At 35.7% G+C, this 26,964-nt stretch overlaps 1 protein-coding gene across 2 annotated transcripts in view; it reads right to left on the reverse strand.

Moving 5' to 3' along the window:
• Window positions 1-26,147, reverse strand: part of ZSWIM2 (zinc finger SWIM-type containing 2) — a 59,640-nt gene extending 33,493 nt beyond the window's left edge. The window contains exons 1-10 of one of the 2 annotated variants that reach the window (XM_070581641.1): window positions 25,579-26,147; window positions 24,305-24,381; window positions 22,750-22,790; window positions 16,948-17,158; window positions 15,615-15,863; window positions 12,211-12,295; window positions 11,362-11,474; window positions 9,004-9,157; window positions 6,836-7,524; window positions 529-607 (exon numbers count right to left, since the gene is read on the reverse strand). In XM_070581641.1, coding sequence (XP_070437742.1) covers window positions 529-607; window positions 6,836-7,524; window positions 9,004-9,157; window positions 11,362-11,474; window positions 12,211-12,295; window positions 15,615-15,863; window positions 16,948-17,158; window positions 22,750-22,790; window positions 24,305-24,381; window positions 25,579-25,743 — 1,863 coding nt within the window. In that variant the 5' untranslated portion in view covers window positions 25,744-26,147. Of the gene's footprint in view, window positions 1-528; window positions 608-6,411; window positions 7,525-9,003; window positions 9,158-11,361; window positions 11,475-12,210; window positions 12,296-15,614; window positions 15,864-16,947; window positions 17,159-22,749; window positions 22,791-24,304; window positions 24,382-25,578 lie in introns of those variants that run through there. The other variant, XM_070581642.1, reaches the window with a different exon arrangement.
• Between the last annotated feature and the right edge of the window lie 817 nt (window positions 26,148-26,964).

Consider the following 26,964-nt stretch of genomic DNA (forward strand, 5'->3'; position numbering starts at 1 on the left):
GACCAATCCCTGCCAGTTGACTACATTTATTTTCTTTGGTTTTCTAATACCACATACTTTTTCTTTTTTCTGCCTTCTCTCTGGCCACTTGTCTTCGTAAATCAATGGTTCAGCAGATATTATAGGACATCCACGTATGTCAAGCATTGTATGTTGAGCACATAACAGTGAACAAAACAAGGTCCTTGCCCCTAGGTACCTTATATTTTAAGGGAGGATGGATTAAGTAATTTCATATTGTCTTCAAAAGTACCATGAAGATAGTAGAATAGTTAAGATTAGATCCCAAATTAGAACATTTTTCACTCTTTTCTCAGCCTCCTTTGAGAGCATCTTCTCCTGAATTTTTAATGTTGGAATTCTCCAGAACTCTGTCCAGTGCCCGCAATTTACTCTGTATTCACTCCTTGCCTGACATTATCTATTCACATTACGTATTCACACAGCTTCTATGACCCCTAAATTGATATTTTCATCCCAAACCTCTTCTGGGCTCCACACATATTTATTTAAGATTTAAGTGCTTACCTCAAGGATGCAGGCTGCTGGGGGCTCTGCTCTTTTGCTTCTGTACCCCCTGGAATATGTGGCTTCCCGAATACAGCGGCTGGGGAAGAGAGACCGGATGATGCCCGAGCTTTTCACTGTCTCTGCCTGGAAATGACATCCTTCACTTTTTCTCACTTTTCATTTATCTGAGCTAGTCACAGAGCTCGACCTGACTACAATGGGGGCTGGCAAGTGTTGTTTCCCAAATGCCCAGAGAGGAGACAGATATTGGTGATCACAAGTAATATCTACTACAAAAAGAATTTAGACTTCTTTTTCCTTCTCTCCCTTACCACTAACCTTCTCAATATGTCTTTAATTCAATGATTTTCTCCATCTATACTTACAGTCCACAGGAGATGCATTGTCCAGATCAGCCTTCAAGGAAGGACTTGTTGCCTGGGCTACTGACAGTGCAAACAGCAGACAGCCTGCAGCTGTCAGCTTCTTCAGAGTCCACCTCAGCTGCAGAGCACCACGGGCCAGGAGCACACCCTTCCTGGGATGGCCTCCACCCCCTGATTGATTGTGGCAGGAGTATGACCAAGGCTTTACAGTTATACTGCTCCTTCTGACAAATTTGGTTTTCCTTGCCCAGGGAAGGGACTAGGGTGAGGAGAGATGATGAACAAAACACCAAAATTTTTGATAAAGATAGCATCTATTGCCTCCATTCCACAGGTGTTAATGCTTAATAAATAGCTTGCACACCAAATTCTATTAAGCACCTGCTTTTGGAAGAAATAACCTATGCCAATTGGTAGTGGGAAGGATCTGAGAAAGTAGGTGATAAATTGGAGTCTGGGAAGTGGGTTACTTTCAGCCTAGCTGACAATGAGGACCCCGTCATTGGGAAGTGGAACACAGATGTCCCTGGGCATAAGGTGGATGTCCAATTATTAAAACTCTTTCTATTGTTGAGTTATGACGGTATACCACTGGGAGAGGACAGTCTGCCTTAGCTGGTATAAAGTATCAGACCTTTGAAAAGTCCTGGGGAATCTAACTACAAGGACAATGGCAATGATGGCCATTGTTAAGCCCATTAATACCCTAGAAAAAGATCATGATCAGGTCTGGGCAATTGAACACGAAGCTTGAAAGCCAATGGACCTTCCTGATGGCTTACAGAAACACTCTCCTGCAGCAGGAGGGCAGTGGAAGCCGAGGACCAGGAGTTAATGGGGTGACAGAGCTCCAGTAAATGTTAAATGCCCACTCAAGGCAAGTTAGTTACGACACAATCATGGCTTGATGGGGAAAAAAATGAGATCCCGACATTTGGGAAGAGAACATTTGGGTGGATGATCCTAAACATTTTGAGCCCCTAAACTCTTCTGAACTCTTGGAAAATGCAGAAGCAAGCTCTCCCTTCCTCCAGGGCCAGGCTGCCTACACCCTTTGCTTCAAGGCAATGTTTTGTTTTCTCCCCACGAAACATCAAGTGCCTCCTTCAGGATCTGCCTTAACCTTCTGTTACGGCCAGTAAGCATATAATTAGGGTTAAGTCACAGCATAACTCAGCCAGGGATGTGCTGGTGCTAACGAAGCCTAATATCCTAAAGAAGCTGCAAGATGGAGCAATTGTGTATTGGCCAGTACTGGAAGAGCCCTGCGGGTCTGCATTCTGAGAGTGCCTGATCAAGACTGGGCTGGGAGAGGGTTTATTGACTTGGGAGCCTTCTAGTGATATTGGATTTAACAGCTCGGCGAAGACTCCAGGTGATGGTGCATACTCACTGCTGAGATGACTCCTAGAGGCACGGAAAAAGCCATGGCCAATGCCAAATGAAGTTGAAATACCAGAACGCCATAGGAGACAGTAGACCAAGGGACTTAAAAACCCATGGAAGCTGTCATGCTGGAGTGAATATACTTTGTAAGGCCAGTTGCCCAACAGAGGATTATGTTCCATGGGAAGGATTGTAAAATACACTTTACCAAAGCCATAAACATTGTGCCAGTGTGGGGCACCACCATTACTAAAAAAGTTTGGTAATGGCCCTCTTCTCTAACCCAGGGCTGGTGGTAGGAAAGGCTCTTACTACTAAGCTTACTGATAGCAATAAGGATGACAGGACCCAAATAAAGGCCAGGTGGTAGCACTAACCTACCAAAATCCATGTGGATGGAATTATAATAAGTGGCAGGGTTAGAGTAGCAGCCAGGAGGCCTGACCTAAGAGACAGAAATGGTTAATTAGAGTGTCAATAGGGGCAAAATGGATGGGAGTCCAACAAGGGTATTCTATTCAGCTTGCTATCATGAGAAATCAGGATGGATGATCAGGAGGCCAAGGGCAATTGCCCTAAGTAAAAGTCACGATGCAGTGCCAGGTATCTGGACTTGAGGTAGTTTTCAGACCCAGAACCCACTGACTGAAGAGGAGGCCGAGTCCCTAGTAGGAAGGAAATTGCAATTGAATAGCAAATATACTCAGTAATGAATTTCCCACTCCTTCCCCAAAAGTCATTTACTTGGGTAAGTATTAGAGTGGCAAGTTGTCCCAGTTTTCCCAGAACTTGGCGGCTTCCTGGAACACAGGACATTTTTTTTAATTGGGAAAGTCCTAAGCAAATTGGGATGAGTTGGTCACCCTGATACTGTGTTGGGGAAAGCAGAATAGCCAAACATTTCGATGACTGTTGGACACAGTCTGAAGTGACAGTGATACCCAGAAACCTGAACCATTATTATGTTCTCTGTATTACAGGCATCTGGGGGCCAGGTAATAAACGGAGTTCTGAGAAACTTCTGCCTTGTGATGGGTCCACTATTTCTTCAGATCCATCCCGCAGTTATGTCCCCAGTCCTTGCAAGTATAATTGGGAATAATATACTAAGTAAATAGCTCAAGCCCCACATTGAGTTCTTGGCTTGTGGCACGAAGGTAATCATACCCCAGTGGAAGCTTTTAAAACTGTTCCCCAAACTCAGCCAAGATAGAAAATCAAAAACAATATTACATCCCAAGGGGGATTGTGGAAATTAGTGTCCCCCTTAAGAATCTAGAGGATGCAGAGGTGTCAGTCCCTATCAAATCTCCATTTAATTCACCATTATGGCCCTTGCAAAAACTGCAAAGATCTTGGAAAGATGACAGCAGACAACTGCAAATTCAATGAAGTTGTAGTCTCAATTGCAGCAGCTATGCCAGATGTGATATTTTTGCTACAGGAGGTCAACATGTCCTCAGGTACACAGTATAAAACCATTGATAGGATGAATGCATCTTTTCTATTCCAGTGAGAAAAGAGGACCAGAAAGAGTTCTCATTCACATGGAATAGGCAATAATATAGATTTATACTTTTGCCCGAGGGCTTTGTTAACTCTCCTGCTCTCATTTGAACATCTTGTAGAACATTACATCAATTCACCACATCAGTGCCATTATGTTAATTAGGTCAGATAAGCAAGAAATGCTATCATGCTCCTTCGTAAAACACACGTGCTCCTGAGGATGGGAGATAAACCCAGAAAGATTCAGGGACTTCACTTTAGTAAAATTTTTAGGGTTCCTATGGACAGAGGCATGCCAGGATTTCTACTCCAAAATAAAAGCCAAATGATCCTATCTTGCATTTCCCACAACAAGAAGAGGAAGCTTAACACCCGGTTGGTGTCTGTGAGTTATGGAGCAGCATATTCCACTAATGCACACCTGGGAATACTGCTGTGGCCCATATGCTGGATGACGCTAAGGGCTGTCAGCTTTGGTGGGACCCAGAGCAGGAAAGAGCTCTGCCACAGGTCCAGACTGTGGTGTAAGCAGTTCTGCTGCTTGGGCCATACAACCTGGAAGACCCTATGGTATTAGAGGTATTGGTGATGGGTAAAGATGACCTGTGGACTGGATGGCAAGCCCAAGAGAGGGATGTCATGTGGGTTCCAGAGGTTTTGGAACAAGGCTATGAAATTTGCCTTTTGAAAAACAACACATGGCATGCCCTGGTAGAGTTGGAGTCTCTGACCGTGGGACATCAATTGATTGATCACGTATCCACAAATGCCCATCATGAGCTGGGATCTGTCAGATCCATCAGGTCATAAAGTTGCTTGGGCCCAGCAGCAGTCCATCATGATATGGAAGTGGTACATCCAGACAGCATGAGCAGTATCAGAAGGCAAGCTACACGAGCATAGAGCCCAGCCCTCCATGTTATCCAGCAATGTTGGATAATGTTAGACCAGTGTCGCTCCTTTGGCTAATACCTATGACCAGCTGACAGAGAAAAAAACCTGGGCTTGGTTTCTGGATGGGTTGGCTGGATATGCGAGTACAAATCGAAAATGCATGGCCAACTCCTCACTAGGAGTGGCCTTGAAAGACAGCAATGACAGAAAATTCTCCCAATGCGTGGAGCTTTGGGAAGTCCATATGTCCATCCACACCTAACCTGCTTGTCTGCAATCTTTCAATCCTTCTTCTAGGCCTCTGACCAGCCTGCCACGTCATTCACCACTGCTCAGGGGTCTGTATTACGTTCATTTCAGGCCATTTAGACTTCCTCATAAACAGGGTGACGTTTATTCTTAGAAATCAGACTCCTTTTGTGAAATTTATTTTGTCTAATAAATAACAAACCAAAGAACTATTTAACTTCCCCCCCTTTGTCGCCTAATCCACATCCCTGACTCTTGCTGGGGAAGCTTGTTCAGACAGTCACAAGAAACTGTTACTCTAGCAGTTGGTCTCTAGTCTCCTTTTGTAATCAGGGGTAGACTATTTTGTGTATATGCTACTACAATAATAAAACAAATAATAATTGCAGAATGATCATTAATGAGTTTGACTACTATAGGAATAGTGTCCATATTATATCTTTCTTTTAACTGAAAAATGAATTTTCCAGCATCATTATTTTTCTCTACTAGCACCCCAATTTCTTATTATTCTTTTATGGCTATTTCATATGTTTTGCTTTTTAAAGCATATTCTATCCTTTTTTGAAGGATTCTTTTAAAAAGAGAGTGCAATATCTATTAGAACATAAATAATATTTTATTAATTGGAAGTTATTTTTCAGTTTCCTTCACCTTACCTTACCAAAAAAAAAAAAAGGCTGATAAAACCCTGGATTGCTGACAAATATATTTGGCCCTCCATTTATACATCAGAAACAAGCCAAACTTTCCATTCATATTTTAAATGCAGCTCACGTTCTAATTAACTCTCAGTTACTGTGTTTGAAATACATTTTAGTAATTACTTTCTGTCTGTGATTAACCTCAACTTAATTAATTATTTCTTTAAATTCAAATGCTATTTTCAAAGAACTTTCTCTGCTTGACAGATTCAAGATTTGTTTCATAAAACTATGCATTCCATCACGATCATGACAAATATTATGTGAGGTTTTTTCCCTTGTTACAGATAATAAAAATCAATGAAATTATCAGTTTTTTAAAAAAATAAAATTTAAGTAGCTACTGACCCACAACATTTAAAAATAGACAAAATAAGAACCTAAGGGTTACACTTTTCAAATCAACATTTTGGAACAATGTTAGTTATTTTCAAAATAGAGCTAGTTCCAAAAAACAGATCCTTTAATATTGATTGTATCAAGAAATTTAGTAGTACTTCTAAGTTTCTTGAAAATAAAACAGTAAAACCGTTATTAACTTGGCATAGCTTATAGCATTATAAGTATTTTTTATTTCATTTAACATATAAGAAGACTTCTTTAAGGAAATAAAATAAAAAAGAAAACTACCATCTGGACTTATCTCTAAGTTTGTGGTGATTATTAGTGCAAGAAAATGCAAAAAACATCTAAGTACCTGGAAAGAATCCCTGCATGTTATATGCTACCAAGTGGAATGCTTGAAAACAGTGACTCAACACAAGGAAAACCTATTTTCTTAGTTTTAGCAAAAGTAATTATTTTAATTAGTGTAAAATCAGATATAAAAGTTCCAAAAATTATTTATAATTCAAAACATCCTGAACATTTTCATCAAGACACCTGATGCTCTAAGTTTTATAAGGAATGGGGTCATTTCCTTTAAGTGTCATTATTCAGAGACGAGTAGGGAAAATAACAACAGAGAATTTTCTATACATTTGTCACGAGTATGTAGTGTTTTTTATGTTCTACATAAAACATTCTTATGTTCCATATTCAAATATTTTCTGATGTTAATCAAAAATACATTTTTATAACTGAATTCCCTCCAGTATTAAAGATAGCTCAGTACTTTTTGTATTTAAAGGGTGAGATATAGGCCTTCTTGATAGATGACTACATTTTTGTCTAATTTTCCCCGTACAATTATTATACCTTTTAGACAAATTAGGTTTAGTTGTATCCCAGTTGGCAATATGATTTAAATCTTCTGGAAGGAAAGAATTTGATCTCGTGTTGTTCTCTCTTATTTTAGTACCAAGAGTTTTCTTTGGATTGTGCTTAATACGTTTACAGTCTTTGGTCATCTTCTGGCTTTGACGAGTGTGGTATTTTTCATTGATACATGGGATTTCCATTCCAGCGGGACATATAATATTCTTGTGAGCAATGGAAGGAAGAAATGTTTGAGATGATATTTTCCCAAAGGATCCAGACGGTAAATCTTGAAGATACCTGGGGAAATGCTGGCTAATTTTATATTCATAGACTAATTTTCTTGAATTTGAATCATCTAATTTGATAGAGAATAGATCATCAACTGTTATATTCTGATAGGTATCTGTCGGACTTTGAGGTGTATTTAACTTTTCAGAATTACATTCAGGTATGCCAGGTAAAATTCCAAGTCTATTTTGTTTTAAGACTAATCCAGTACCAGGAATAAAAAGTTCTGATTCTTGCTGCTTTGACAGATGAGTGATGTCTGTGTTTGAAACAGACTGATGTGCGTGTCCATTCACTGCTGTATTGTTCCAGATTAAAGGATTATATATAACTTGTCCATCAATGGGGCATGAATTGCACTTTCGGAATAACCAACTGTCAATACATTTCCTATGAAACTTAAAAAAAAAAGTTATGTTAATCAGAGATATAATTATCATGTTTATAATGTATATTGCCTATGTAAATTTTCCCCACTTTCATTATTGTGTTACTATTACAACTATTTAGCTAAATTGGAAGGTAATTATAATTTATCAAGTTTATTGGAAATATTTTGAAGAGATTCTCTTAAAAATACAATTGGTTATGGGCTGATCTCCATTTTCAACATTAAAATGGAAAGCTTTCCACAGATAATCATTTTTGTAATTTTGTTAAAAACTCACTACTTACTCAAGCCATTACTTTCACTGTTGCTTTCTAATGAATGAAAATTATTAAGTAATAAAAACAGTCATAACTAACTGGAGTTGAAAATGGATCTGTGATGGTAAGATACAAAAGAACAAACCACATTCTTGGGAAGAAAAACTTTCAGACATTTTAAGCAAGGGTGATTCTAAAGCTACAAATGTTTATTTACTGAAACAACTTTATCTCAGAAAATACACTACACAGTTTACCGTACAGGTTACCAACTATATAGAGATCAAGCAATGCTAGACTTTGATTCCAGTGAGTCTGTCACCAGCTATCTGCCCCGAGTTTCTTACAGGAAGTTCCAACAACATTTAATTGTTCCTTAAAGTTGTTTTTCAGGGGGATGAACAGCCACCCACCGGCTTAAACTGGCTCAGACTGGCCCAAACCATACCACAGGAAGAACACCTGTGCCAAAGAATGAAAAAATGTACAAAAGTAACCTTTGCTTCATTATTGTACTAGACTCACTGACCCGAGAGGAGCTACAGCCTTATTAACACGATGTGTGATGTAGGTGGAAACGTATTTAAACTGCACATGCGCCAGTCCACGCCCACCTCTACATGGAATAACAAAATTTCCCTCTTGCATATTCATTCTCTACCCCAAATAAAAGGCATGAATTCTCCTTGTTCAGGGAGCCATAGCTCCGTGAAATTATTCCCTATGGTCTCCATTTTGTTTGCTGCATGATGTAAATAAAATTCTGCTTTGTATGACAACTATTCCTGGTGTAGGTTTTGATTTTACTTTACCAAGGAGAGGACTCACTTGGTGCTGTAACAAGTTCATTTGAAATACTAATTAACCATGTCAAATTAAGCATTTCTGTTCCATCCAAAGAATAAAAAAAATACATGAAGTTAGTATTCTATAAGCTTTTTTTTTTTTACTAATATCAAATGTAGATAAAAGAATCTAATTTAAAATGCCATTTTATCTTTCCTAGACAGTATACACAGAAACGAGTCCTAGTCAATAGGAAGCCATCCTTAGTGCGCAGAGCTGCCTTCGCAATAGTGTCTGCTGAAACTCTCCTATGGATACTGTTCAATTTGGACATCTCTGCACATAACACGACTAAAAGAGTAAAAGGAGAGACTTACATTGTCATTTCATTTGTGAAAACTGGCCCTACAGGGAAAGTCAAACTAAAAGGATATGACTTCTACCTTGTGAGTACATGGTAGCAATCTTGTATGTTGACCAAGACAAAATGCCTTCAAACAAAGCCGACACTGGAAACCTGGAGCAAGCAGCTTACTCTTCTTTGTAATCAGTATGAGAGGCAGTGACTTTACCACGTGTTTGGGTGTGTAAACCTGGCTGAATGAGAAGCAGCAGAGAGACACAGATGTTCACATGTGATTACAGATCGGGAAGTAATCAACAGCACAGGTAATAACCTCCATATAAATAATGCAAACGCATGCAATGTTTTCTTGAACTGAAGATAATAAATCTCATACATTGTAAAGTTAAAAAAAATCTATTGTATTGATCCTGAACAAGATGGACCCAACTTTAACATCAACTTCATAAAGAACAAAATTCAATTTAGTCACTTCAAATAAAAATACCCACCTGAAATTTTTTGATTTGCACTTTTCACATCAGTGAAATCAGAGAAGCATATACTCAAATTATTTCAGTCTGAGCAAATACTTAAGCTTGCGTTTAGAAAAATACAACCCAATTCACTCAGCCATCTGGTAGGAAGTTAGGTGCACGGTAAGCCACATGAAATATTCCAGGCTACTATGAAAATTGGTAGATCGTAATCTATGAGGAAACTCATTTTCCCTTGGGGTATAGACTTGCTACTTCAGTATTGTTGCACCATGTTAATATGAATCTAAAAGTACCAACCAACATAGCTAAGATCATATAATGTAAATTAACTGCTATTTGATGCATTAGCAACAGATAAAACAAATATTTAAAAACAAAATCTTGGTTAAAAGGTTAGATACATTTCTATATTATTCAAAAGTAATTCAGAACAAAGTTCAAATGTATTCTTCAGAAAAGTTTACACTTCTTATTACTCTGTAGTTATACTTCCACCATGCTACAGAAATTCCTTTTACCAAAGTCATCTATTTATCAAGTGAAAAAAAAGAAACTGCGTATTTTTATTATTATTTAAGGTTGTTAACCACTTTTTTTTGTGTGTGAGGAAGATTGGCCCTGAGCTAACATCTGTTGCCAATCTTTCTCTTTTTGCTTGAGGAAAACTGTTGCTGAACTAACATCTGTGCCCATCTTCCTCCAGTTTATGTGGGATGCCACCACAGCATGGTTTGACCAGCACTGCTAGGTCCACGCCCAGGATCCAAACCTGTGAACTCCAGGCTACCTAAGCAGAGCGCACAAACTTAACCACTACACCACGGGCTGGCCCCATGTTAACCACTTTCTTTATCTTGAAACTCTTTCATTTATTCTGCTTTCTCTGCCTAGAATGTCCTTCTACCCATAATATTCTCTTGCTTCCCCCAACAATATCTCCTAAATTCTTAGTTACACAATTTCTCATTCTAATAGGTTGAAGTGTGATACCTAGCCAGGGTCAGGGGAAATGGAGCTGGAGAGCCCTTGTATAGGCTCATTTTATACCCACAAGGCATTTTACGCTCCACAGGAACGGTGGTCTTGAGAGGGTGGAGTAACCTCAGGCTAAATATCTACTGGGTTGGATAGAAATATACATATAAATATATATATATATATACACATAAGCAAAATTTCTTTGTGTTAATTCATTGAAATCATTTTTTTGATTATTTCAATTTTATCCCATCCTTTTAAATGATCTCTCTTTTGTATGTTTTATAGTGTACCTAATATGTTAATAATACATAGCATGTTTAATGTTCTTTAATGGATAAGGAGTATGACGCAAGGTCTGGAGGCCTGTCGACTAGTAAATACAACCAACCCACTCAGCTCTCTTCCTCCAGGCAGGTGGAAGAGACGGGGAATGAGGCGGAGAAGACTTCCTTCCCCTAGAGGCCAATTACTTCAAAGCAAATATCAAATCCCGCTATATTTTTTCTTTATATAACTTATGTCAGTTTTAATTTTACATTTATTTAGATGATCATTTAATTACTGAGGAAACATCTATCTTCCTAATATCTAGTACAATCTCTGGTAGAATTAATAATAATAATAGACGTTATTTGAATATTTACTGTGTGTATTAATTCATTACATGCTCACAAAATTCCTATGAGGCTGGTTCTATAATTATCCCCATTTTAAAGATGAAAAATATTTGGTGGAGAGAACTGAAGTAATTAGGCCAAAAGTCACAATAGCCAACTTGCGGTTGAAATAGGACTGGATTCAGACAGCCGGACTCTAGAGCCTCGGGCTTCACTTGCACATTATAGTGTCATCTGGTGTATAATAAGTGCTCAATACATATTTATCGAATAAAGGAATGAATAAAACTTGTTCAAACTGAAAAATCATTTAAATATCCCCACTCATACAAGAAATGTAAACTTCAGTGAGAATCTTACCCTTGCTTTTCTTGAAAATGTGGCATCTTTTCTTCTATCTCATTTTTAACATCTCTATTTTTTACAATTTCATCTGATCTTCCTTCCAGTGACTTCCATCTTTGATTTCTCTTCTGTAATAGGTAAAAAGTAGATGTTACTTTGCAAATCATTGAAATTTTTATTTTGTAGATTAAAATTAGTAAGTTGAATATCAATAACATAATAATATGAATAATAAAGACATCATTTTTTAACAGACCTATTTTTTTTTACCACATTAAAGAATTTAGAAATTATTAGTGAGGCTAATATACTATTGCACAGCTACTATAACAACATTACTTTTTAAGGTAAAAATATTAATTGATAATGGGAACTGTAGATGTTTTACCTTTCGTAGTAAGTAGAAAGTTGCATTTTTCTTTAGCACCAGAAGATACTTACTTTTTAAGTGTATGGTTCAAAAGTTTGCATAGAATTCCATGAATTTCATTATTGTTGATGTAAGAAATTTTAAAACCACAAATGGTTGTTAAGGTTATGGTAAGTCAATTTGTAATGCCAAGATCTTTTTTAAAAATGAACTTTCAAGTTTGATGGCTGCAATTCCTATCTTTAGGATTTATGTATAATGTCATCAGATGTTTGTTATTGTGCTGGATTTTGTAAATTACCAATGTGAGAACTAGTTGCCTTGTAAGTCCCTATGAAGAGGAGCTTTCCTAAAAATATGGTCTTAGGTTTTTATTAAAAACAGGTCAGTTCTATTTCAAAGTGTCATCTATTCTTATTATCCTTAGATTTACTTTACTCAGATTTACAACAGGACAATGTAAATGCTATACGAAATCAAGATGGATACTGTACCTCACGAAATGTAAATGGGTGAGAAAGATGGTAGCAGCTATCAAAACATTCCTGGCATAAGTGATATTCTATACATTTGGTACACCTAAAGATGAAAAACACCAAAACATAGAAGAAAATCCAATTATTTTGATTTTTTTTGGTAAAAAAATTTAGCCAAAATTTCCTGGGAACTATGCAGATATGACAAGCCTACCTTAAATCTCAACCCGTATTTGTTTCCTATTGCTACTATAACAAATTACAACAATGTTAGCAGCTTAAACTTCACAAATTTATTATCTTAGAAATTTTGTAGGATGGATGTTTGACATGGGTCTCAACAGGCTAAAATCAAGGGGTCTGCGGGGTTGCATTTCTTTTTGGCGGCTCTGGAGATCTGTTTCCTTGCCCTTTCCATCTTGGAAAGGCTGTCCACATTCCTTAGCTTAGCTTGTGGCCCTTTCCTCCATCTTCAAAGCAAGCAGTGCAACATCTCTCTGTGCCTGTCTTCCATAGTCACATTTCCCTCTTACTCTCTTCCTTGCCTCCCTCTTCCACTTTTAAGAACCATTCTGATTATACTGGGCCCAGGCAATCTAGGATAATCTCTTTATTTCAAGGTCAGGTGATTAGCAATCTTAAATCCATCTCTGCAACCTTAATTCCCCTATGACAGATAACCTAACATACAGGTTCCCAGCATAAAAATGTGGATGTATTTGGGAGGGTATTATTTTCCCTATCACCCATCCCTTCCATGATGTCTTCCTGCAGTACTTTAGCCTTTGTTTACCTCCTTCTCTAAATTCCTATAGGATCTGCAGCCTATTAGATATTCTACCATTTGATTATCCAGTGTTTTCCAATTCTTTCATGAATGCTAGAGTTATACTTAGCAGAACACTTCTTAAAGACAGGAATTGTATTCTATTCTCTCTTTTCCCTCACAAAATGGAAAAAGCTATATGTATAAAAAGTTCTCAATTAAAACTATTGATAAATCTAAAAAAACTTCACTTTCCACAGAAGCTTATCTCAAACTTATATCATTTATAAAAATTTTGCCACAGCACAGAATTTTAATTTACTTGCATCAATATTCATTAAAAAATATTTTAAGCAGTAATCAAATAAACTTATATTCTTCCTCAAGTTATCAAAGATTTAGAAGATTTCCATGAGAAATTTCGGAAAATATGTTTTTCAGACATCTTAGCAGCAAGCACTAATTTATTCATTATTGCTATCTATACATACAGGGAAGATTCTTAATAATTAATATTAATTGGTCAGAGCTATGGTGCAGTTTATTTGATACATCAAAATATGCTGGGCTAGAAAAAGTTAACCATCTCTATATTTTAACATATATATCATATTTTTGAAATTAACTTCCCAAAAGATAAGTAGCTACATTGTGAAACTCGAATGAAGAAGGAACTGAAAAGCTTTCTAGTTTATCTTGTTTCCTACTCAATCTGTCCCTAAAACTTGTGGAAACAGTTTTGCACGCTGATAACTGAAATGTCAGCATTTGAAGGAATGGAAGGAGGGTGAAGTCACACACGTTGGAAATGCATTCTTGAATTTGTACAAGGAGATTGACAGAGAGGTGAATAATTGTGAGCCAAGATCACAGAGGAGAATTATTCTCAAAGGCGTGTGTAGAGCAGTGGGCAGGGAGCAGAACAGTGGAGATGCCCGTACTGAGGTGTACGAGGAAGAGCCATCCACGAGGACAGAAAGATCAGTCAGAAAGCTCAGAGTGACAGAGGAGTGCACTGTCATTAACAAAATACTTCAAAGCAAGATTTGAAATAGTTTACTAAAACCACAAAAGAACAATTTGAGGAATACACGACTGCGAGGACTGAGAATTTTACACTGTGGCTCTTCCATGTCCTTGCCCTCCACGGCTGCTCCTCTCAACCCCTTCTTTCACTCGTCACCTCAGCCCTTTGCTGTTCTTATCCATCCCTCTTGAAAAAATTTAAATTGCCTGAACAATGGCTGTCAATACTGAAGATCCAAATCTTTCCTTTTCCTAGAGCCCTCTTTAGCCAACATTCTTGAAACCAGCTGAACATTTTCTCCTAAACCTCTATGAAAATTCTGCCCTTCTCCCTCAAGTTAAATGCTCCTTTGCAGCCTTCTCTGGCCAGCCATTTTCCAATGAAAACTTTTGCTAATGGTGCTCTGGCTGATTTTCTTCTATGTGACACATAGAGAAAACAAAGGACTAAAACAGTTCAAAGGAGAAAGGTATCATTTGCTGTTGGGGTGACAAAAAAATTTTTATGGTCTTATCAGAGGGTTTAAAAAGATATATTAATTGGGTTCATCATAATGTTATTCCAAGAAGACTGAAAAGTAAAAATTTTCAAAAATTTTTTAAGATTGAAACAAAGTATTTTCTTCTTAAACATATAGTCAAACTCAAATTTTAATTAAGAAAGGAATTTTCTAAGCATAGGAATTAATAGATGTTCTATTGTGGCAATTGTGGGAAAGTTTGGAGATTACTCACAAAAGTAATGAAAATTGTTTTCTGTAATAAGTACAGACACACCTTGGGGATACCGCAGGTTCTGCTCTAGACCACTGCAATAAGCGAATATTGCAATAAATCAAGTCACACAATGTTTTTGTTTTCTCAGTTCATATGAAAGTTATGTTTATACCATACTGTAGTCTTTTAAGTGTTCAATAGCATTATATCTAAAACAACAATGAACATATCTTACTAAAATGTGACACAGAGACACGAAGTAAACAAATGTTGTTGGAAAAATGGCACCGATAGATCTGCTCGATGCAGGGTTGCCATAGCCCTTCAATTTGTAAAAAACGCAGTATCTGCAAAGCTCAATAAAGTGAAGTGCAATAAAATGAGAAATACCTGCATCTTGTTGTTGTTTTTGTTGAGGTATAAGATACGAAAGAAAACAAAATGTACTCATTGCAACATGGAGTAGGGAGAATTTGATTAAATATTTAGTCAATCTAGTCAATATCCCTCTGGCTCAGTCCTAGGAGCTTCTGGCCATGATCTCATTGGTGGTTCAAAGAAAGTTACAGGAGTGAGAGGTCTAGCAGAGCTCTTAGCTTGGAAACTTATCTTGGCCAAAGCAACAAAGCCTATGTCCAGAGCTTCCAGGGTAGGATGCTACTTTAGACTCAATCTAGACTGGAGTGCATGGCCAATACTTTGGTGTAAGTGAAGAAAATATAACTGCAGTTCTTGAGGTACTGAGCTGACAGAGATCACCAGTCTGGAAATCCCAGTAAGCAGCCCTCACTTAAGGCAAACACACTACGCAGAGGAGGAAGAAGGCAGCCTAGAAGACTGGTGCTCTAACGCTCAAAGTTTCCTAAAGTTAAAAAAAGGAATACGTGTTTATAATTTCACTGATGACACTTACTTGTAACATGTCCCCTCAATTGGAAATTGTTTACAGATATTACAGGGAATTCCAAGGTGTTTGTCCAGTCGTTCTTTCTCAGCTGCAGTTACAAGTTTGCTAGAGTTTTTGAATTCCTCTAAAATAAGTTTTAAGGGTGCAAACTCATGCCTACACAGAGGACATTTCAGCATGGAAGTGTTCGATATATCCTGATAATCAGCTAAGATCTTCATGCATTTTATATGAATACTATTGCCACAGCCAAACCTGTTAGAAATAAAATTTGTTTACCAATTTGTATACAGCAAAGTTATCCATCTATCTATATATTTATATTAATAACATTTTCTGTGCTACCATAAAAATAGATTCTGAACTGATTTTCCAAAATATAGCTTGATTATATACATAAGCACTATCTTATCTGTTTATCTTATCGGAACACAATAAATCTATCATCTTAAATTTAGTACATCAGAACTCCAAACAAATCCTCCAGTCCAATGAAATGGTGGTAAAATATTTTGCGTTATTAAATTATTTTTTATTTTAAAAGTGAGAATGAATACAGTCTTGACAAAACAAAAAACGGTAACAATAATAATTATTTTTTAAATAGAAGGCATCACAGAAAGCAGAGATGTCACCTCATTTTTCTAGAAATCACACAATATGTGGTAGTACTCAGTAAATATCTGAGAGAAATAATATTTGTGGAAATAGTTAATAATTTTAAAATATGCAATAGAAGCATAGCCATATAAAAAACTACAATGTGGATGAGAATTTGGGCAAATAATCAGGTGAAAAAAAGAATAAAAAAGCTTAGTAGCAAATGATTACCCAAATTTTCCAAGTCCAACTTTACAGTGCCTTGAAGAATAATATAAATATTACACTCTCAATAAACATTTGTCTATAAGTGAAATTTTGAACTATTTAAGTTTAAAGATAGAAGTTTGAAAAAGCAAAAAGAATTTTTATAATTTTAAGGTAAATTAATCTTTACTTTCAGAAAACTCTTTGTAACTCCTCGAAGTTATGGCATTTATTCACATCTATAAAACAAAAAAGTAAAAATTATCCCATTTTAATAACTTAAAGTGGAAAGGGGAATTAAGTGGCGTTGTTTTAATTTTCACCCTTTACAATGTAGCCCAGAAATATTTAGCGTAAGAACAGGACATCTCACAACATACACATTAGGAAATAAAAGAAGGCCAATTAAATATAATTGTTTAAACATACATTGTTTCTCTATCAACATGTCTTATAACACAATCAATTACAAATTTATTAAATTAGAATTTTTTCATAAGTTTTTAGAATCTAAAGAAAAAAAACATGTCACCTGCAAAAGGTGACAGGGAGCTTTTTCTCCAAAAGTACTTCTTGACAAATAGAGCAGATATCATCTGAAGCAATTTCTTTCTGTTTAATGTACCCATCTTCTTCAATATGTGCATTTGTGTCATTCGTTCCTCGTTGAGGAGTTTGAACTCGGTGTATCCCCCGAAGCAGATCACTGATTTCTCCTTCCACCAGACCTAACTGCAACGCAGCTAGGGAAAAATCCCCAAGTACGAACATTCAGTGGCAAATTGGAGATACAGAAATGTAACAACTTATGCTGAAAGTTAGAATTTTCTTTCAAAGATCAGAAAGACAGTTTTGGTTGAATTATTACACTGACTTTTACCACTTTTGTATTTCTTTCAGAGCCAAAAAGTCAGGGAAGAGTCATTTATAAAAAGAATGGAAATTTTCTCTTTTTTTTCTTGTTACTGAAAAGTCAGTGCAAACAGTGCATTAGAAGAGTTTTGGATTATTATATGATAGTGTTCATCCTTGGGTTGGTGTTATAATCATGTCTTACATTTTGATCTGTTCAACTTGTCCATAAACAAATATTTTATCAAGATACACGAGTATTAAAACAAATAGGTGCAAATACATCAAGGGGAAACAAGCATATTTGAGTAATTAGTGTAATTAATATTTGTTAGATAAGTAAATGAATGAACGGATAATGGGAGAGCAAGACTCAAATAATTGTGCCTATTTTCCTGTCTCAGTTTCACGTGTCTACAAGCGTCCTTCAGTGATTTGGTCAGTATTCCTCAGGACAATCTATTAGAAGCTATATCGTCTGTACCCTTGTAAGTGCATTCTTTGAATGCTAAATTTTCTCCATCCTACTGTCCTTACAAGAAATTGTGTTCTAAGTACATATTGTTTTGATCAGGGCATCCTAAATTCTTTATTCCTTGCCCGTCCCCATGCTCCTTCTCCTTAACCTGCCGTAATTTAAATGCCAGGTGTTATTGGTCCCCCTGAGTTCTATTCACTTTATATATTCTTTAATGCATATAGGTTAAAGAATTATTTGCTAGATAATGAAAAGCTCCATTTTACTAGAAAGACTCCCAATTAAACACTGAAAATATCATAGATACATTTCAATACAGAAATCTCTGTTCCTTGTCTGAGGTGGGGTGGCAGGTGGGACGTGGGAGGGTATCATACTTTAATTGACCATTACTTTGGAGGATAAGGGCTATTTGTCACAGAGACACAGCAGCATATGCTCTCTAAAAAAAGGGGGAGGAAAATGAAGAACAAAAGATGTGCTTTTGGGAATAAAGATTTTTTAGGGCAGCAGAAATACTGAAACATAAAAGTTCATAAAAAGAGCTGGCCATAAACTGTTCCATGTGGTATAACATGAATTGGAAAATAAAAGGGAGAAACAAATTCTTCTGAAATTAATTTGGAAAAATGAACGCATGAGACTATGAAAGAATATTCTTTTATATGGAAGAACAAGGTAGCTAACCTTATCGGACATCACAATGTATTATAAAAAAACTATAAATAGTATATAAGAATTCACTAAGTACTAAATATTATGAAACAAAGATATAAAGAAGCACTATTCAATAACTGTTATTGAGATGACTGAGTGGCAATATGGAGAAAATTTAATTAATTGAAACCAAATACCAACATCCAATTTACACCAACACAACTACACATGGATGCTATAATGAGAAATAAAAATAAAATAGAAAACTAGCGGAAAAAACCTCCAAAGGGCTCTTTATCAATAGTATGGAAGAAAGATAGCTTTTAAAGAATTGAAACAATACATATGAAAGGAAAAGATAGTCAGCTTTAACAAGACACAAAAAATCCATATGTATAACAAAATTTAATAAAGCCATATAAAAGTGTATTACAATATTAGGAAAACATTTGCAAAGAGGGGTAATCACTATATTTAGGAAGAGTTTGTAGTTTTATCCCAATAAATAAATAGCCAAAGTATAATTCATACAAGAAGTACAAATAGGAAACAAGGCAGTAGGAGGTATTCAATTTCATTAACACCAAAGAAAAGTGAGTGAACATGAGAATGAGGCACAGACACAGAATAAAACACTAAATAAGTGATAATAAAGAAGTAGAATATTATGTTTTGTTTGCTTTATGTTATTTATTTTTGTATTTAAAAATGCAAAAGTATATTGTATTTTGTATTTAAAAAGTTATTTGAAAGCATTTTAGATCTTCTAAGGATATGTTAGATGTATAGGAGAATTTAAACTATTTTCTTATTTAATTTACTAGGAATGAATAGGTTATTATGAACTTTGCTTCTGGCATTTTTTCCCGTTTTGTGTGACTTCATCTTTTTTAATAATATTATAGAAATATTATTAACATTACAAAATAGTTCTACGTATCTTTAATTATTTTCTTTGGGGACTTTATGCTGTTAATGTCTTTCATTACACGCTTCGGTAACGTGGTCAAATGGGTCTAAAATATAAATCGAAAAACTAACAGAACTAGCAGAACTTTGATATATTGCTGAAATTAGAAATCGTGAAGTATTTTAAAGACCAGTTTGACAGTACATATAGGGGGCAGACACAAAAATATTAATATTTTTACTTTAAAATCTAGTTAATGAGACTTTAGGCTAAAGAAATAATTGAAAGAATAAAAATCTTCAAGTACAAAAAGATAACAAGTAGTTAGAAATAAATGCTTAACAATGGAATAATGTTAAATAAATTATGATATACTATATTCAGTGAAATATGTTAGCCATTGATGACTTTAATTACAGAGATTACGTAGCATTGAAAATATTCATAAGGTAACAGTTGTGATAAAAGCAGAACATAGAATTCCCACAGACTGTTAGGCATACATAAAGTCAAAAAGGAAAATAGAAAATAAAAAAGTTGAGTATATCTTAGTGGTGGGAATTTAAAAAAAATTCCTTTAATGTGGTTTTAATTTTATTTGTAAATATTTAATTGAAAAAGGAACAGATGGCATTAACTAGACATTGTATTTAGAAGAAACCAGTAGGTAATAAATCTAGGTTTTGCTGGGAAACTTTTGTTGGGCGATGGGAAAAAGAATGTTCAGTGTCCAAAAACTGATATCTTTATATAAAATTCCTGCGTGATCATGATTACAGGTCTTCAAAAATAAAAGAGTTCGGGTTTCTGATATATAACACCAGGGTGCAAATAATTGTTTCCAGATTTGTTTTAGAAAAGAATCTACGAATGACGTTTAAAACACTCCTCCTTCATTACTAGTAATCATCTCCTCCACACTTATGTACATATTTTACATAGTCCTAATAAATAATTGTTTATAGCATTCTTTGAATTATTTTAATTTTCATGTACTTTTGTTCTAGCTTTCATTTAAGTGATAAATTTCAAGGTCACTAAGACTTCTTTTTTCTTTGAATATTTGTGCATATCGAATTTCCTCAATGTTGACTAACTAAAAGTTTTAAATACAGGAGATATGGAAAATCTTTATTTTAGTAGGAAGTATGAATTTTCAAAATTCATGGTTTTCATTTTCAGAAGACATGGCTTCTGCCTTTAAGAAGTACACAGGATAAAACAATATAAAGTATTAGGGTGATCCATATGAAATTGTTGTTTTGGTGGATGAAAAAAATCCAAATATTAGCAATTCATATGATTCAATTTATAAAAAGCACCTAGTCAATATGCAGTACAGTAAATATTGTTGAATTTAACTGAGTAGAGCTGCACTGTCCAATATGATAGCCATTAGTCACACGTGGCTACTGAGCACTTGAAATATGGCCAACGTGAGTGAGAAACTGAGTTTTACATTTTGTTTCATTTAAATTGAAATTGAAAACTGATAATCTGTAGTTATTGGAACATTTATAAGTATGTTGAAATTGAAAACTGATAATCTGTAGTTACTGGAACATTTATAAGTATGTTTGTAACAATTTGGGTACTATGTGAACTATTTTTCAACTGAAAATTTTATGAAGTTTAAATGAAGATCAAGAATTTCCAATGAAAATATAGTGTCTGAGTTGAGATATACTGTTAAGTGTAAAACAGACACTAGATTTTGAAGACAATTAAAAAACACAAAATATCTCATAATTTTCACATTATCTGTTGACATGATAACATTTTGATGTATTGGGTTAAATTAAAATATATTATTAAAATTAATTTCCCCTGTTTCTTTTTACTTTTTATAATATGGCTACTAGAAAATTACATATGTGGCTCACATATTTCTAACGGACAGCCCCAGCATAAAAGCTTTTGAAAATGATACGGAAAATAGTGTACAGAACAACTAAGATTTTGGAAAGGATGTAAACATTTAAATTCAGGTGGGTAAAATGGAGAAACAGAGAAGAAAACAACATGTATGAAATCATACAACCTAATCGTTGTGTATGAAGGGATTAACAGAGAGCACAAAGTAGAGAGAAGTGACCTTTCAGAAAGAATCTTTTGTCTACAGTGTGAAGGAGGGAGCAACAAAGTGCAGGCACTGAGAATAAGGAGGCTGCAAAGAAGAGTACTAAGGGCTGATGAAGTTTGAACAAAGGTGAGAATGAGGATGGAGAGATGAGGATACTGGTGAGAAGTAAGTAGGATGTCATACAAACAGACTTTGTGGAATGAGCAGATATATGAGAGAAGAAGAAGGGGGTGGGAATCAAGGAGAATCCTAAGGTTTCTAGTTTTGGAGACTAAAGAAAAAAGAAAGCCAATATGTGAGGTAGGGAATATAAGAGTGGAGCACATATGGGTGAAATTTGGTATTTAAAATGCCTGCGGGACCTTCAAAATTAGCTGCCCAGAAGGCAGATGGAAATACCGGTCTGCTAAGACATGGAAATCACTGGCATAGAGGTAACAGCTGGAGACACAGAAAATGGGAGACATTTCTCAGGGAACGTGTAGAGTGAGAGAAGAACACAAAAGAAAAATCCCTACGAAACTAATATTATTATCTAGTATAACTTTTAAATGCCTATTGTGATTATACTTATTTAATAGTTGGGGGGAAATGAACTTGCCTAAATAGAGCCAATACTCTGAAAAAAATTAAAAACTGATTATTATTTTAATTCTTTATGAATATTATGGACATTTATTAATAAATTTAAAAGTGCCACGGCAGTTCTTAGATAGGTCTAGGGCTTATTTAGGTCAAATGACTCCTTGACGGCAGGGAACACTTCCCTAATGATGTTTCTTTATTATAAAATGTACAAATCCAAATGGCCTGTAATAAAATTATTTTCCTTTCTTTTTTATTTTTGAGGACGCTAGAATTTAAAGTTACACAACTATATGCCTGACTCTAAACTCAAGTTAAGTACTGACATAAAAACTATTTTACTCTAAAAAATATATATTTTCTTGCATAAAAATGTCAGTCAGTAAACACTTTTGAATGAAATTATTGTGTCATGTCAACTTCTATTTCTGGGATTTAAAAAGTTACGTCTGTGATTTTTCTCAGAATTAAAATAATTTTAGATACAGAAACTACTGTGAGTCTTTGCTTAGGACACATGAGAGAGATTTTTTCTACTGAATAACTGGCCGTTGTTTCACTCCTTTTTTTATTAAGTTCTTTTAAATTTGAAAATGATACATAAATTTACATTTTTTATTAATAAAGAAAAATGTTCCATCTGTCTTAAGTGTAACAAATGGGGATATAGAGAGTTGTCAGATTGTCTAGAAAAATGTCTAAATTTAGAATATGTGTATAAAGAAAAGATTAAATTTCCTAACTTCAAATTATTAAAAATACAACTTACATTCATGATTCCTTGGAAGCTTGAATTTTTTCAACAAGATCCTAAAATTCACAAGTAGAAAAATAAAACATTTACTTCTGACATAATCTCAAAAGATATTATTTCGTTTTAATTTCAGAATAGGAATAACATTATAGAATTTATATTGCTGAAAGTATTATGAATAAACTTAAAACTTCATTAGTTTTCTGTTATAACAGTCGTTAAATTCATCTTTTAAAATAAGCATACGTGAGAAAAGTATACTAAATGGAAACAAAAGATATTTGCAGTAAAGAGATTTGCCAGAGTGAGTCCATGAATTTTTTTTATGACACAGTCATTCACAGAGAGAGGCTAGTGAGGGCATTCAGGTATTCATAGCACTTCCTTTAAACTTCCCTGGAAGTTTTGGAAATGGAACAATTTTCTGGGTAGAGTACCAAATGACTTTCTACATAGACCACTTTAATGCATACAGAAAAAATATTTTAAAATATCACCAATTAAGATGAAATATGGCTTCCTTTTAAAGTGGAAAATATATATTAAATTCTTACTTAAACATATTAAATATACTTTAGTATATTAAATACTTGGAGTATATTTCCATTCAGTTTATGGTTTAATATACTGTAAAAAATGAGTTACATTACATAAAAATTAAAACAGAATGCCCTTGCCCTGAGGAAACTAGTATAAAATAAAAATAGAAAAAAACCTATTTTAAGTATAACAAAACCAAATTGCAAGTTTTAAAGGACTATGTTTTATATCTTTATGCTAACTAGAGCTAATAACATATGTTAGTAGATGCTCAATAAAAACTGATCAAAGCAAAACAAAACACTTGGTAAATAAAAGCATTAGAAATAGCTACATAACCGTTTTTTTGCCAAAAAGAAAAGCATTAGAAATATGAGATACACACTCTTTTCTCAATTTCTTGTTTAACTTTTTCCCCCTCAAATATCAATTACAAGTTTTCTATAATAATAGAATTAATGATTTATTGGTATAACTTTAGGTAAACAAAATGAGTTGATTTGGCTTTAAATGGAAAGAATTTGTTTTTCATTTCTAGGACTCTTCTACAAATAGGTCCTGACACTAGAAGAAAAATTTCAGATTTGACAGAAGTAATCTTCAGTAGAGTGCTACTCATATCTTGAAAGATTCATAGTCAAATGTTTATTTTAGAAAATAAATTAAACAAACATCATAATGAGCCACATAATTTTCATCAGTGATGTGAATCAGGGAGTTTTTTTCTGTTTTGTAGTTAGATTTCACATTTGTACCTAATGAGAGTCTAAAAGTTGATTTTTTTCTTATTAAAAACATTAACATTGCAAACATACAGAGGTGGTAGTATGTTTCTCAACTTAAACCTTACTCAATTTCAGAATGAAATAAAATATCCACAAGTATATTGATAAACTATGACCATTTGACCTTTATACTCTCCCAACATCAAATTTCTTTAATCTTGCAGTACTCAAACCATGAAAAAGGCAAAACATCGTATATACCAAGATGTTCCTTTGTGGAAGATCTTCATTACAAAGTTACTCACCAGCATATATGCTTACAAAGCTCCCCTCCTTTCAGAAACGTGGAGCAGTTACAAATATGAGGATTTCCCAGAAAAACCTTTAAGGGAAAAATGTATTGTTAAAAAAAACCAAAACACTCCAGTTAATTTTTAGAGCTAGAGTAAACCTAAGTTAATAGATAACAGGATTAAAAGAGATTTCAAGAGAGAATTCAATTCAGTTTAGGTGACTCCAAAATGTTGAATAGTCTACTGGGACATCTAAAGTCTTGACACGAGCCTCTAGGCTGGTTTTTCACTTCCATATTCTTTGCCTCGGTCAACAACTTGCATTATCAATTAAGACTTTTTCAGTGACCTGCACTCAGGTGGGTGAAAAGAAATCTAATTTTAAAAGTTAGAAAAAAAAATCTCTAAAGTTCTTACTGAAAGGAAATGCTATCTTGCAATGGCCATCAAAACCTTTTGTAAGAGCTCATCTTGGACTTCTGTTTGTTTTGTACTATTGTACTTTGTACTTTTGTTTGACTTTAATTTTATTCAGGAAAACTAATTTTATTCACCAAGACTATATTGACTAAACAATTTATTAAATACAATATTTTGTAAGCAACAAAATAAAAGAAGGATGCCTTAAATAAGCACCGGCTAGTAATCTGTATTCAGTACCTAAAATGCATGACACTAAATTAAAATTTTCCAAGTTAACCCCTGGGAGGTGGTGCAGAAGCTGATTTTTGAGCGGTGAGTGGGATATACGAATATGAAATATCTGCGGTCTTTCAGTAAAATTAAAAAGAATTTTTATTCATTAAGACCTTTCCAAGGCATCGGCATTTAAACAATACTTTAAAGGGCTCTTGTTATAGCTTGAGAGTTACTAAAGAGTAAAGAAAAACCGATTTATCTTATTTAGCAAATATTTACGATACGTAAACAGATTGAAGGATTTTCATTTCGTTTGCGTTACAGGGCTAGTGACTGCTAACAACTGATCCAAGAACACCAGTAATGCAAACCATATATTCATATAGAACGTCTCAGTTTCTCAAGCCTAAAGATTAAGGGTCATCATCGTCCAAGAGCTGGATTCAATTTGGACTCCTAACTTTCAATAATGAAACTTTTCTAACAAATTCGAGTTCCCTGTAACTTGCATAGCTTTGGAGTCTGGAACACTGGCAGGTGGGGTGCGGCAGCGAGCGGCTGCAGGGATTGCGGGGGGCCTGATACAAGGGCGACCCCGGGGGCCCGGCGGCCGGGCGGGAGCGAGGCCAGGAGGGGGCGGTGGTTACTCGGAAATCCCTGGGTTCCGGCTCCTCCTCCCTCAGCAGGAAGCCGGTGGGGCCCATCTCTCGTAGGAGGTAGATGCTGCTGCTCAGCGCCTGCTCTTGTTGCCAGCTGACGCGGTCGCTCAAGTGCCTTCGCCTTTCAGAGGCCTTAGAGCCCCGGCGAAGCATCCTGCCTGGGCTGCGGGCGAAGGCTGCCGCCGGCCGACGCTCCCCGAGGCGCTAGCCGGTCTCCGTGACGACCGCGCGCTCGCCGGTTGCCTTGGTGACGGTGGTTGAGATCCGCGGGTCCCAGCGTGCCTTGCGCAGAGCTCCGGCTGGCTGGCGGCGAAGGTGCGGGCGGGTGTGGATTCCACAGCTCGCAGCCGCCTCCATTCCTTCCGGAAGCGATGCTCTTCTCTGAGGAGTTTTTCTGATAACCGGCTGGCTGATTGAAAAGCTGGCGGCCTAAAGCGGAGCTGTCAACTCTCTCGCGTTCCTTCAGCGGCATCCTCGCAGGCAGGGCTCATGAAATCTGTGTTAGGACAGTCTCGCAGCCAAGTTTCTGTGTGGGCCCTGGATGCTAAAGTTATCCTGTGATGATTCATCATCTTTATCGGAAAGCCCAGAGTGATGTTTACTTTCAGCAGTATTCCACAAACATTTCCCGATTGGCCACTACGTGCATAATCCGAGCGAGCTGCTGGGGAAGAGCAAAGATGTAGAAGACAGGAGGTCTAACCCTAGGAAGCTAGATCCTTAAATCGGGGTGTGTGTGTGTGTGTGTGGTCTTAAAGCGAAGAGATCATCTCTAAATTGCATGTTGGGTAGGGCCCATTAACTGTGCCCTCTAGTTTAACAGACCCCTGTTCTAAGGAATAAGATTTCCAAGGTCTGCAGTGTTGACCCAATACTTCAAATTGCCTGTGAGCTTTGTTACCAGGTTCTAGGGGAGAGCTGTAACAAGTTAAGATATGACTCAAGTAAAGAAGCCCTATTACTGGAATCTCTTCAGGAAGTTGAAATCAGGAAAGAGCCACTTGATAGCCCAGTGACATAAACAGAGATGGAGGATATATATACCGTTTTATCATGGGAGGAAGCCACAACTAGGTTATGTCAAGAACAGGAGAGGAGAAAATGGCAAAGGCCACAGTATGAAAGATGATGGAAGTGGCAGCTTTCACATGTGAGATATTTGGATAAACACCGTCTGGTCCTAGGTCTAAGGTTCTAACTTACTAAATTTCATTTCTAGTCTCCTATTCTAATAACTAATATACATACTACTATACTCCCAACTTTATCATCAATTTAATGGTGTCAGATGTTAAAACATTGTACATTAGGAAAAAACCTCATACTGAAACCAAAAGAGATTATAAATTGAATTCTCTTAGTTTATTAATACTT

Source organism: Equus przewalskii, chromosome 17 (assembly GCF_037783145.1).
Source record: "Equus przewalskii isolate Varuska chromosome 17, EquPr2, whole genome shotgun sequence".
In the NCBI taxonomy this organism is placed as follows: domain Eukaryota; kingdom Metazoa; phylum Chordata; class Mammalia; order Perissodactyla; family Equidae; genus Equus; species Equus przewalskii.